Source organism: Neolamprologus multifasciatus, chromosome 2 (assembly GCF_963576455.1).
Source record: "Neolamprologus multifasciatus chromosome 2, fNeoMul1.2, whole genome shotgun sequence".
Classification (NCBI taxonomy): Eukaryota; Metazoa; Chordata; class Actinopteri; order Cichliformes; family Cichlidae; genus Neolamprologus; species Neolamprologus multifasciatus.
The window spans coordinates 21,154,700-21,168,091 of record NC_140440.1 but is presented as its reverse complement, the minus strand read 5'-3'; the positions used below and the strand labels follow the sequence as shown (position 1 = coordinate 21,168,091).

The 13,392-nt window shown below is 39.9% G+C and overlaps 2 protein-coding genes across 2 annotated transcripts; one reads left to right on the top strand and one right to left on the bottom strand.

Moving 5' to 3' along the window:
• Positions 1–896: 896 nt before the first annotated feature.
• eif4ebp3l (eukaryotic translation initiation factor 4E binding protein 3, like) lies at positions 897–5,063 on the bottom strand. Its single transcript, XM_085131754.1, has 3 exons — positions 4,650–5,063; positions 2,997–3,173; positions 897–1,516 (listed from the first exon to the last, which is right to left on the bottom strand). The coding sequence occupies exons 1-3, from the start codon at positions 4,780–4,782 to the stop codon at positions 1,488–1,490; spliced, it is 339 nt and encodes a 112-aa protein (XP_084987880.1). The 5' UTR covers positions 4,783–5,063; the 3' UTR covers positions 897–1,487.
• Positions 5,064–8,047: 2,984 nt separating this feature from the next.
• On the top strand, positions 8,048–10,048 carry LOC146524304 (uncharacterized). The gene has a single exon (XM_085131751.1). The coding sequence runs from the start codon at positions 8,222–8,224 to the stop codon at positions 10,031–10,033; it is 1,812 nt and encodes a 603-aa protein (XP_084987877.1). The 5' UTR covers positions 8,048–8,221; the 3' UTR covers positions 10,034–10,048.
• The last annotated feature ends 3,344 nt before the right edge of the window (positions 10,049–13,392 follow it).

Sequence of the window (13,392 nt, the reverse complement as noted above, 5' to 3'; positions counted from 1 at the left end):
ATATTCATGAAACACATCCTGCTAAAAAAAAAAAAAAAAAAAAAAAAAAGTGAATTTCAGTGAAAGTGGACTGGGACCTAGATAGCACCTGTCTCCTCAAAGTGAACACTCAGAATGCTTTCTATGTTTCATTCACCCAACCTCACCCACATTTATGTAACACACTTTTTTTCTAATTTTCCCACACATGCACTGATAAATGCATCTTGGACAATGATACTTCAGCCTGCAGACTAGAATAGCTGGGGATTATCCACAAAACTTTCTAACTGGAAGGACTGTTTTTTTTTTTTTTAATTATTTCCCACCTTCTCCTAGAAAAATCATATTCAGTCTGGCCCCGTTCCTGACATTCAGAGAACCACAAGCCTAAAAATAACCATTTTACCACCACACAGATCAGCAAAATTGAGCTTCTGTGCGCATGTGGATTTCCCTTTTAAGAATACAAGAGTATCAGTACACAAGTAATGCAACACACTAACTGCCTAATATGCATTTTTGCATGGCAACATGCTTTTCTGTTACAAGGTGTAACAGAGTCATTGTCTTAGCTACACTGGCTATAGTGGATTTCTGTGGAATAAGGCAGCACAATCCATTTACTAAACGTGAAGCCCAAGCTTACAGGCTCCTCCCACTTGAAGTCCATTTGAGCACAGAAAACCTGACATAAAGCACAGACTTGTGCTTTACCCAAAGTACATGTTATCAAACTTTATGAGCCATCCTTTGGGGGTCATAAAAATACATTAACACTTAAAACCCTTGTAGACCATTTCTCTTTAGAGAAATATATACTTTATTTGAAATGGTAAAAGTTTAAGTTACAAGGCCTTTATGTTAGTGTGCAGCTTAAAAGCTAAAACATGGACAAAAAGAAATCGAAGACACAATTTGACAGTTTTCACAGCCTTTATTTGAATTACTTCACATTCCATCACTTCCTCTATACAAAACAAAGTAGGACCTGAATTTCGGAAGGCACCCCCGCAATGTTAGGTGACACTTGTCTACCAAACAAAGAAAGTTAACCTTCCTTTTTAGGGGAGTGGGAGGGGGAAATGATAACTGATGCATGCATTGAAAGTACCAACTTCATATGTCTCGGTATGATCATCTTATAGTCCCTCGACTTTTTTAAAAAAAAAAAAAAAAAAAAAAAAAAAAAGCAACATAGTACAAGTTTCTTATTTACAAAGATTTTAAAAAGTGAAATCAAAATGGATTTTTTTTTTTTTTTTTTTTTAAATCCTGCTACAGTTCTGAAGTGAATCAGCAACCAAACAACCCATTTAGTACAATAAACACTTTTGTAGGGTTAAAGCACCCTACTTTTATGCTTTCATTCTTTAATTCCAGACAAAAGCTTTTACTTGTTTTAAAAAAAAAAAAAAAGTGAAAAAGCTTCATTTGTAATGCGTTACGGTCCGTGATGACCTTGGAGGCATTTAAACAAATATCTCCACAGGAGGTAATACTGCAGCTCAGATGTCCATCTCAAACTGGTTGTCATCTGTTGGGAAAAAAGAAGCACAAAACAAAACAGTTGAGATTAAAAACAGTGAGGTTTGACAATCTGCCATCAACTTATTTGTGCGGTTGCAGCCACACCTTAACAGACAATGGCAAAGAGAACAAACTAGCTCTTGTCACTCCAAAGGAAACCATCAAGGGGGCAAAAAACACACGGACACACCAAGGACATAGAACATAAAAACAAGACTCACGGCACGTCTTGGGTGTTTTTACCCACAAAAAGAAGGAGACAAGTAGGCAGGGGTCACGTGTAATCCTCATGGTCTTTAGTTTGATAGGAGGAATGGAGGAGGGCAGATTGATAGCTGCATGTACTTCAGTCAATAACAAATGACTAAACTGTGAACCCAACCTTTGGACACATGGCCACAATAAGCCCCACTAGAGGATTTGTTGCCAAAATAAGGAACTTTATCTCTAGCAAGTCACAATATTCTAATTGGAAATGAATAATAATAATAATAATAATAATAATAATAATAATTCAAGTTGTTTACCAAAAGACATTAAACTAAAAAAAAGAAAGTGGAAATATGATGCTTTTCCTCAGCCTGTGACATCATGATCTGAATATTTGGCTGTGTTTGTACAAGTAATCCCAGTGAGTCACAAGCTCAGGCTTAACACTCGTCTAAATGCTCATTTCTTTAGTCGTTTTATTCTCCTTGCCCAGAAAACAATATCCTGAACATATGATCATCTCACACAACTTTCTGACTTCTGTCCATGAGGGGCCGCCAATCAAAGGACAGCTAAAATGGCTCTAAAGAGAGGAACAACATCTATGCACAGTTTAAGATAACCAGATTTTGAACTGTTAATCGTGCAAAGTCACTTTGTCAGACATGATTGTTTACCAATAAACTGCTGGCCTCTTTTTAATAAAAAGGTAAACGGCTAACAAACAGTTCAGCTGCAGAGTTGAGGACTGCAGGAACAGCAGGCCGTATGCATATGATGGTTAAGGCTGGACACGCTGGCTTAATCAGCATTTCGACTTAATCATAAAACAGTCAGTGGAGCCAATTGCGCCCCCCCCCCCAATTTTTCTCAGGGGTTAGGAAACAGACAGGAATCAAAAAACGGTTTTAGTTAAGAACAGGTTCCATACTGTCCGTTCCATTTCATGGGTTCATATGCCTTGAAGCTTATTAATCCCTTTTATCAGTGTTGGCATCCCCCCCACCACCACCACCCTAACCCAACAGCTGCACATTGCAAAACAAATTATTGAACTATTTGTTTTGCGCACCTCAGTCACATGCAAAACTTTTTTTTCCTCCCAGTATTTATCCCGAGTGTTCAGATTGATAAAATTGTGTTGGCTGACATCACTCTCACAAATAAAGGGAACAATAAGGATTCTGAACTTTCAGGAGACTCAATATGTGTCAAGTAAAATTCTACATTACAAGTTGTGTTGACACAAATTAATCTTATATGTACAAGACATTTACCTGCAATGTCTTTCTCTTCCTCTTCTTCCTCCTCTTTGAGATCCTGCAACTTCCCCGTGGAGTGTGTGGCTGGTACAGTTACCCCTGGGATTTGGGGAAGACAGCATGGGGGGGTCCGAGCAAGAGGAGAGTTTCGACAATCCAAGAGGAACTTTCTGTCATAGATGATGCGGGTGCCTATTTTGTTTTAGGAGGGGGTGGGGGTTAAAATCAAAACAAAGAGTCAAACAACAGAACAAAGGCTGGACTTCTGCAAGCTCAAACTGCAGCCTAGTTATTACTCAAGCCCCTTTGCAGTGATCCAAGGTGCACATCTGGAGATTTGGACAATATTATTCTGTACTGGAGGACATTTAAGTGGGGAAAGGGTTGTGTGCACACAATGTTTAGAGCCGTTACAGTAATTCTAGGAATTCCAAGAAATCAAACCACAAAACATTCTCACTTTGAAGCAAGATGCTTTCAGATTAAAGCCACATGTTTCCTATTTTGATTCAGCAGAAAGCTGTTACATACAGAGCAGTCATTAAATGCATATGAATGAACCTAAAAGTACTTATTTTTATTTTAAAATGGAGTTTGTACCATCTACAAGGAAAAATGCGTTGAAAAACAGTTACAGGCAATTCATCCTAGACAAAGGGAAGCAAAGCAGAGGGAAATGGGGCAGGGAAAGGGGGCTGGAATGCAACCTATAGTGAAAGCAGCGACTGTGCCATGCAGCTACATATGAAAAAGGGGGTCAGGAACACAAGCATCGACTTGATAGGGTGTGTAAAATTTAATGTGTCACTATACAAAGTGTAACTCAAGTCAAAACTCAGTAGCAACATCCTATCATATGTCCTTTGGCATCCATTTTTAGGCCTTTTTCTTGAAATGTTTACATTCCCCCATGCATTACACATTTCACCCCCTCCCCCTTCAAAATGTACAGAATGTTCTCTACTGTTCCTCAAATGCAGAACAGAGAGAAGCAGGGATAGGACGGCCTCCCGCTCCTCCACCACTGCGAAGGCCAATCACTCTGTATTTCTGTCAGCCAGACACATACACCCTAAAAGTCACGAGTTAAGACTGGGCGTGTTGTGTTTGAGACAACAATCAGTAAGTTTGACGCTGCAACAAGTCACCGATCACACCACCGTGTTTGTCACAGGGGGCAGTGTTGTTACAAGCCTTACCGATACAAGTTTAACTGCAGAACTCAAACAATATGTATGTAGTTATACATGTATAAAAAAAGAAAAGAAAAAACAATTTAAGAAGAAACAAAACACCGACGTTAGAGTATTAACCAACTCGATGCAGGTAAAGCACACTCGTGAACATACGGGGCTGTGGCCTGCTGTGAGCATACTCTCAATCTACAAACGAGGCAGGGGCCCATCTTTGCCCGCTTTTTGGTCTCGAGCAAGTGCAAGGGCTGTTTTTATTGACGTTAGGGGAAACCAATATTACATCAGACACTTTTTATGTTGTCGCGTGCAGCCTATCGCGAGAGATGACACGTGACCGTTTGGACGTAGGCACAAATCATTAGTTTCCAGCAAAAGTCAAACTTTTCGAGGGTTTTCCCCCTTTTCTTTCCTGTTGAGTTCTGAAAACATAAATTGAGAACACAAAAACACAACACAGTGCAGTTTTTCTTACCTCCAGGCGTGGTGGAGAACAGGGTACCCCCGGGTGTTTGACTGTAACAGTCTGGTAGCTGGGACCAGTCCTTCAGGGTAAGCACCCTGGTGGGGATAGGACGGCTTTTAACTTGATTTGCGTCGACCGACATGCTAATTTTGGCCTAACTACTGCTTCAAAAAGTGCTAGCGACTTTCTTTGTTTCTTTAGCCCCGAAACTCGTAAATACAAGTTTCCCCACAGCTTTCCTCACGGACAAAACTACGTAAGATACCGTAAAGTTTTACAAGCTTCACCTGCAAACTAAGAGTTAACGCAAGCTCAAAGTTTTAAGGTCTGTCACGACAACCAGCTTCCAAACGCTGCTACACTCTGCATTCGTGGTACCCAAGTCTGCAGCAGCCAGCCGTCATGTTTTTGTGCAGTAGCTATCAGGCACGTGGGACAGAGTGTATTGGGTACGAATGTTTATCTCCAAACGTCAGTCCACGAGGGCGGTGACAATGAGTAAAAAGTTAAAAAAAAATCCTACGCTCTATCATTGTCAGTTTACCCCGTGGGGGAAATAGTGGGAATTGTATTATTACCGATGAATAACATTAGTTTCTCTTTGTAAACGAATGGTATTAAAATAGCCATATACTGGATAGAAATAACACGAGTTCCTGCGAGAATACCTAGACAGGGGTCATCTGGTTCACAAACCACGCATCCACCTCGTGGTTGTCAATCACTTGGCAACACTGCCCCCTACATGTGTGTCAGTGTGTTAGTACCATGCCTTCATGTTTAGAGGAGAGGAATTGTGTGCACGTCTCTCACGTGGCAGCTCCAGATCTCTGATCAATAACAGCAGCACCGTCTATACGGGTTACAGTCATCTCTGTTTTATTATAAGTTTTCTTTAATCAGGAAATGCATTATTACTCTCCAACATTTCATTTACCCAAACATGTCCTATATTATTTATAGGTTTATATGGAGATATATTTACTCGTTTCAGTGTTTTGGAACAAAGTGTGCACGTCTCGCATGAATCAGCAGAGCTCTGATCAATCCCAGCAGTAAGTATCAATAAGGGTTACGCGATTTACTTTTTCTGTAATCGGGAGATACATTAGATGCATATAGTTATACATTTGTCTATTTACCCACTTGTGGTGCTTGCGTTTTATTTTATTACATTTATGAATAATAAAGATTCTCGTGGAGTGGATTAACTCAGCAAATAGAGAAGCAAAACAGATTTCCCATTGGTCTGGAAATTTCTAGCCTTTGGCCAGTTAGTCTTGTTATTATAAACATAAACAGATACATAAATAAACATGTATTTCCAATAGAATATGTACACAAAAGAGATAATTAAAGTTGGCATTAAATCGGTTTAATCAGGACTCCTTTAAAGTGACATATTTGTTTGTAGTTTTATTTGACAGATTGACCTTCTTTTTTGGTTTTATTTTATTTGTTTTAAAAAAAAATCTCCTACTTTTCAGCCACTTGAGGGCGACATTGACGTTAACACAAGGAACACTTTTAAAAAAAAAAAAATTAAAAATCTTTCTCATAATAACTGCCTGTTTCCTGGGATCTCCTCCACGCTCTTGAGTCTGTGCTGGGAGACACAGCAAACCTTCTGGCAATGGAATTTATTGATGTGCCGCACTGCAGGAATTGGACTATCTGTGCGACCTTTGTAGGGTCCAGGTTTGGTTTGTCTCATTGTTGCTGCTCTTAATTTCATTAACACCAAAGCAGCTGAATCTCATTAACCCCATCTGCTACTTCACTGACCACTTGAGGGCGACATTGACATGAGGGCTTTGGAGTTGACGTCACGCCGCAATGCAGCCGGACCACTCAATATCTTGAGTGGTCCGGCTCTTGACAGTACTGGCAAATTCTGCCATGACTGCTATGGGAGTTTCACCTCTAAGCCTAGTTAAAACACCCAGACTGGTCTGGGTGTTTAACTAGTGATGGGCAGATGAAGCTTCATGAAGCACTGAAGCTTTTCATCCAATTGGTTCACCCCAGCGTCTTGAAGCTTCAAGCTAGTAGGACATCTACTGGACGTAAAAATATTAGTTGGCATGAATTTGAAGAGTGTGGCATTTTGCACACAGCCTGTAAATGTCAACAACAAAAGGAGCGTGTAAAACATCTATATTGTAGTGATGGCAGTATACTGTGTATATTTATACTGGCAGTATGGAAAATGATTATTTGGAAATGCTTAAAATGGAAATTATCATTTACTGTGAGGTGAGGTGTGGTTGGGGTACGGACAGTGGTTGTGGTTTTGTAACGTTGAGGTATGGACAGCTACAGACTGAGGCCTCAGTCCTGCCTGTTCACATTTTATTCAGTAAAAACTAAATTTTCACTGCTTTTATGACCTTTTTAGTGGGGAGAACATAGCTAGGATTTAATGATTTAACAAATCTTTTAAATCCTTTGTCCTCCACAATGCTAAATGGCTGGGAGTCCTCAATCACCATGCTAACCAGGTCTTAATCTATCTGAGATTGTTCTCCTGAGGTAAGACAATAAAAACAAAGCACAAATATAAATATCACACACGAAACTTATTACAGTTGTATAATATTGTTATATCATTTAGTAACATTACAGCATGCTATATTATCATTGCATTTGATGGCTCACCTGGTCTTGCTCCACAATCCTATTCTCATGCAAAGCTCTGTAGTGCCTAAGCATAGATGAGGTGTTGTTGTTATATCCCAGCTCCCTGGCACATAGCAAACACTTCACCTTGTACCACTACATACAATTAAAACTATGCATTTTCAAACAATAAAAAGACAGCTGCCCAACGCTCAAAGCAATTTACAATTCCACTATTCCTTCAGTCTCACATTCACACACTGGTGGAGGCAAGCCACAGTTGTTGCCACAACTGACCTGGGACAGACTGACAGAAGCGAGGCTGCTATATCGCGCCATCATCAGTAGGCGGTAGGTGAAGAGTCTTGCCCAAGGACACAACGACCAAGACAGACAGAGCTGGGGATCGAACCAGCAACCTTCCAGTTACAAGATGAGCTTCCCGACCCCCTGAACTACGGATGCCCTACATGACTGTTAGGACAACTTATGTATTGCAAGTATGCAGTACTAAGAATAACTTGATGTTTCTGACTTTGCATTATGAATTGTTTACCCACTGACAAACATTTCAAGTTCTACTAAATTAAAAAACAATTTGTGGTAACCTGATTATGATTCAAAAAGAATAATTAACAACACTTCTTGTAATGGTGTTAAAATCAGCCCAGCTTTTATTTTCAAATGCAAAAAGTAAAAGAAAATTAGCCAACATACTGGGCACATATAATTGACAGTATAATTGTTTATTGTTCAACCATTGTTACTGATATTGAAAGCTTATTGATAATTTGTCCAAGTAAAGAATGCCCTCTCACAAATGTCATGTGACAACCTCATTGGCTTACAGAATTGTGATGTCACACACATTTAGAATCTTACCACCACTTTGATCCTTTGATCCTAAAACCCTTAAGTAGGGGTGAGACGCAACAACTTTTAGTCCGTTAATCGCAGCATTTATGTTTGCAGCATTCAAACGTTCGCCAGAGAAGCCTTTTTTTGGATCCTTTTCAGAGTCACTGTTAACAGATTCCAACATGTCTCCAAGAAAACAGAAAAAAAGAGAAAACGTAAAGCCCAGCACTCCTCTTTGCAATCGAGAAGACAACACTCAACTGCAGAAGATGTGCTCGGAAGAAATGCATGAGGAAAATCTCATGAACAATCACAATACGCAACACCCGCCCCAGCCAGAGTACACCAGTTGCGTCTGGCAAAGTTTTTTTAAACAACGAGCGGAGATTATCTTCCTGACAGAACAATATGAGAGAAGGACCGCTGAAGTAGATAGACTGTTCAGCCAGCTTCTTGAAAAGGAAGATATTCAAAAGGAGAAAGAAATGGAACTCCTAGACATGCGGGGAAGGAACTTTGAGCTCCAAGCAAAGCTTAATAAAGTACAAGAAAAACCAACAGAAGAAAAACGAGAAAGACAAGGAAAAAAGATTCAGGAGCTGCAAGTAAAGCTTGATGAAGCTCTGCAAAAAAATCAAGAACTCCTCCAAGAGAAGAAACAACTGGTCATAAAACTCCAAGGCACTGAGATAAATGAAAAAGTGCTGAAAGGAAGGGTTGAGTTTCTTCAAAAGAAAGCGCAACAGACCATGAAAAAGGAAGATACGGATTGCAAGTTTCAGGACAGCGAGAAACACAAGGAAGCCTTGCAAATAAAGCTTGATGAAGCTCTGCAAAAAAATCAAGAACTCCTCCAAGAAAAAGAACAAATGGACATAAAGCAGCGCAAACTGCAAGGCATGGAGGAAAAGTACAAAGGGCTTCAGGCAAAGCTTGATAAAACACTGAATAAAAATAAAGAGTTGCTTCAAGAAAAAAAGCAACTAGAAATTAAACAGAAAGAAATGGACTCCAAGCTTGAAGGCGTGGAGGAAAAATACACCGCGCTGAAAATAAAGCTTGATAAAACAGTGCAAAGAAATAAGGATTTCCTACAAGACAAAGAACAGCATGACACAAAACAGAAAGATCTGGATTGTGAGCTTCAGAACATCAAGAAACACAACCAAGGTTTGCAAGTAATGCTTGATGAAGCTCTGCAAAAAAATAAAGAAATCCTTGAAGAGAAAGAAAAACTGGACATAAACCAGAGAGGCATGCAGGAAAAATACGGAGCGCAGCAGTTAAAGCTTGATGAAACGCTGCACAAATATCAAGAGCTGCTTCAAGACAAAGAACAACGGGAAATAAAGCAGAAAGAAGAAAAACAAATTCTCCAGGACTTTGAGAGGAAACACCAACAGCTGCAAGACCGTTATAACAAACTGAACTCCAAAACAACTGAGCTGGAGGGGGAAAAGAAAAAAGTGCAAAGACAATGCTCAGAGATGCAGAGTAAGCTCAGTGACATGCTGAAAAAAAACACAGAACTGGAGAAACTTTCCAACAACTTGAAGTGCAAAAACACTGAGGTGCAGATGTTAAAGCAGCAACTAGAGAAAACAAACAAAGACCTGCAGTGTACACTTCAAGAACTCGAGAGAAGTCAGCAGCTACAAGACACACACAACAAATTACAACAGAGTTATACAGAGATGCACGAGGCAAAGCTTATGCAGGAGGCCAAATGTAAAGAACTGAAAGAAAGGCTTGAAGAAAAACAAGCCAAATTAGAAGAAGTGGAGACAACATGCAGGAAACTTGAGAAGGAAAATACACAAACAATTGATGAGTTAAGAACCCTCATCCTAGAGAAAAAAGTGCTCGTGGAAAAGATCATGGAAAAGAAGAAAAAACGCTTCCGCTTCTTCTGGTGAAAGAACACTCCTGCCTTTTCTACTTTTACTAGTTTTTCTTCTGCTGATGTGACCCCTCCACCGTTGCATCGTAATTTTCACCTCTCCTGTCCTCACCTCTCCCTTTCTCTCCTGACACCTCTCCCTCCCCTATTTCCCTTTAACTCCTAGCACCTGTCCCATCTCCCCCCCCCTACCCCCTCTCTCTTTCACCCTCACCCCCCAACCAGTCCCGACAGTTGACTGCGCCCTCTAGAGCCTGGTTCTGTCATAGGTCCTTTAAAGGGAGTTTTTCCTATCCACTGTTGCACCCAGTGCTTGCTCAGAGGGCATTGTTGGGGTTCTCCCTTTCTCCCTTTTTCTATCCCTTTCCTTTACCCTCTTCTTCCCCCCCCCTTTTCTATTCCCCCCTTTTCTATTCCCCCCTTTTCTATTCTCCCCCTTTTCTATTTCCTTAATAATTTAATAATAAACACAATTGACTACATTTTAAATGTGTCTGATCAACGTCTTCATTCAAGAATGAATTGTCTTTCTCACGGAGTCATGTGTATTTTGTGTTTTCCTCGGGCTGGTGATCCCTGCGGTCGTTCACCCTCGGAGTCCAGAGTTTTAGTGTTTTAATCACATTTAGTGTTACATTTCAGATCACCGCAATAGGATATCCATAATTTAGGATTCAGGCATTTGTTTTAGTTCAATATCGTAATCATTCTATGACTGAGTAGTTTACAGAACCTTCAGTCTGCAGCAATAACTTCTGTTGGAGCTATTTGTTCTTATTTTTTATTATTTTGAAATTAGTTAAAGTTTGTTGTTAGTTTACTTATATTTTGGGGTTTATTTACAAGTTTATTTGTAGGTTAATATTTGTTTCAATGTTTTGTTTGTTTGATGTTGCCTTGTCTAATTAGTCAGTAAAAGCTGTAGGGCCATTTTGTTTCTATAAATAAAGAGACTGGTATAGGACCAGCATGCACTGGGGTGGGCCTATGGTTTTTTAGCAGAGCAGGAGAAGCAGCGGGAAGTAACAAAAAATGGATCTTGTTATTGCTTGCCAAACTGGATAAAATAAACCATAAAAACGCAACTTTAAAGTTTGGACAGTGGACTTATTTTGCCTGCGTACGAAATATTATCTCAGTGCAGCAGTGGCTTGTGGACTTTTAATTGTGGGATGTTTGGTTTGTCAAACAAAAGGAATTGCCACTACAACTTCAATTCATTGACATTTGCAAGCATTCCTTTATACACAGCATTTCAGTCAGGTTGAGGTCTGGACTTCCATGCTGTAGATTTGCTGCTGTGCTTGGGGTCATTATCCTGTTGCATGGCCTAATTTAGGAGAAGCTTTAGCTGTCGGACAGGTGGCCTCACATTTGACTCTAGAAAACTCTGGCATACAGAGGATTTCGTCGACTGCAAGGTGCCTATCTCTTGTAGCTGCAGAACAAGCTTAAATCAAAAAATTATCCACTGCTACGAATCCTGGGATAGGGTGGGCCATGAAGGATACACCCGAACCATCCTTCAAATCCAGGTAAAAGGAGGAGGCATTTGTGGGTCACATTTGGAGCAGCCTTTGTCGCCTGGCTCTGATGTAATCGGCTATTAAAGGCAGCCTTTGAATCACAAAACAACCACAATGGACCAAAGTGCTGTACAGTACTGAAAGTTAAAAAAAATCTACAAAGTGCTGTACAGAAGATTAAATAGGGGAGACCGGGGATAGCTGTAACATTTTTGACATTTCTGTCTGTAAATTAGAGCCCTTTTAAGGTAGTGGATTCAAAATGTAATGCAAAGTATTTACATGTCTCTGCTATTACATAGTGCAGCTATTTTCTCTGCAGCACAATTACCCATTGCATGGTATGGTCTCAAACACAAAGAGTGAAATGTTACAATTAACCCCATAGTCTGGGTTAGTTGTAACATATCCTGGGTGAAATGTAACACAATGAAATAAGGGTACTGACAAAATCCTAACATGTAATCTTTTTTATTCAACACATGAATGCACTTAGAGCCATTTATGTAGCTATGTGTGTGTGACAGAATGCAGAAATCTAGCTTTTGAACATATTCCAACCCCCCAAAAAAGACAAGTTATGGAATTTTCTGCAACTGAATATTTCATTAATTTTGGTTGATCTTCCTTGATTTTGGCCTCATTGGCTCAGTGGGCATTATAACCTACAACTCTTGCACCAACTTTTGAACATAACAATGAAGCTGAAAAAAATGTAGCTGTGCACCAGCATCGCAATTCCATTACTTTTTTTCATGGCTTACCTTGGTGTGGTTTGCAAAGTGCTTCAGGAAAATCAGGAAATCTGTTTCTTGCACCCATCTTGATTTATTTCCACTACCAATACTTCCTACTGGTCCATCTCTGACACAGTGGTCTGCATAATGTATGTGTGGGAACACAAACAGTGGAGGAATTGTGTTGCCAATGGCATTAACCGCGTATACAAAGGCAACCAGTGAACCTTTCTGCTGCTGTCGTTGCCCCAACTTGTTTAATATAAGTTAAAGCAATAGTGTGGTAAGTTGTAACATTTGCATTATTGTTACAACTAACCCAGACTGTTGCTGTTACAACTGACCCAGACTCCTATAGCCATAAACTAGCTAACATTGCAGCCAACGGCTAAAACATTAGCACTAAAGACCTACACAGAATATATCCCCATAGGCATACAAATAACATAATTTAAGTTTGATGAGTTTAACTGCAAAGCAGATAATGCTATTAGAAATTGAAATAAAGTAGAAAAACTCACTTTTTGGCATACAAATTACTTTTTTTTGTGTTAAATTGTCTGTGTTTGACAAAATGTGCTTATTTTTCACATGTGATAGCAGAACTGAATTGGGCATGTACAGGATGAATCACGTCATTTGAAACTTAGCCCTGATTGGAGAAATTGGAAGTGTTACAACTGACCCACGTTACAACTATCCCCGGTCTCCCCTACATAAAAACAAATAGAAAGAAAAGCCACAGAAAAGGAAAAATAAAATAAAAAACTGTATACAAATAAATAAACAATAAAATAAAATCAGCTGGAGTCTATCCCAGCTGTCACCAGGGTGTCAGCTAACACACAGACAACCAGTTGCACTCACATTCTGTCACGGACCCGACTCTGGGGACTCGGGGTCCATGGGCAGTGGGGACTAGGACTGTTGTTATTATTATTATTATTATTATTATTATTATTATTATTATTATTATTATTATTATTATTATTTGGTGTGTTGTCTGCACTGCCCCTGTGCACATCACAACCACCGGATCCGTGGCCGCCCGCCGGAGCTGCAACGCCGCCGCCACCAGACCCGTGGCCGGCCGCCGGAGCTGCAGCGCCGCC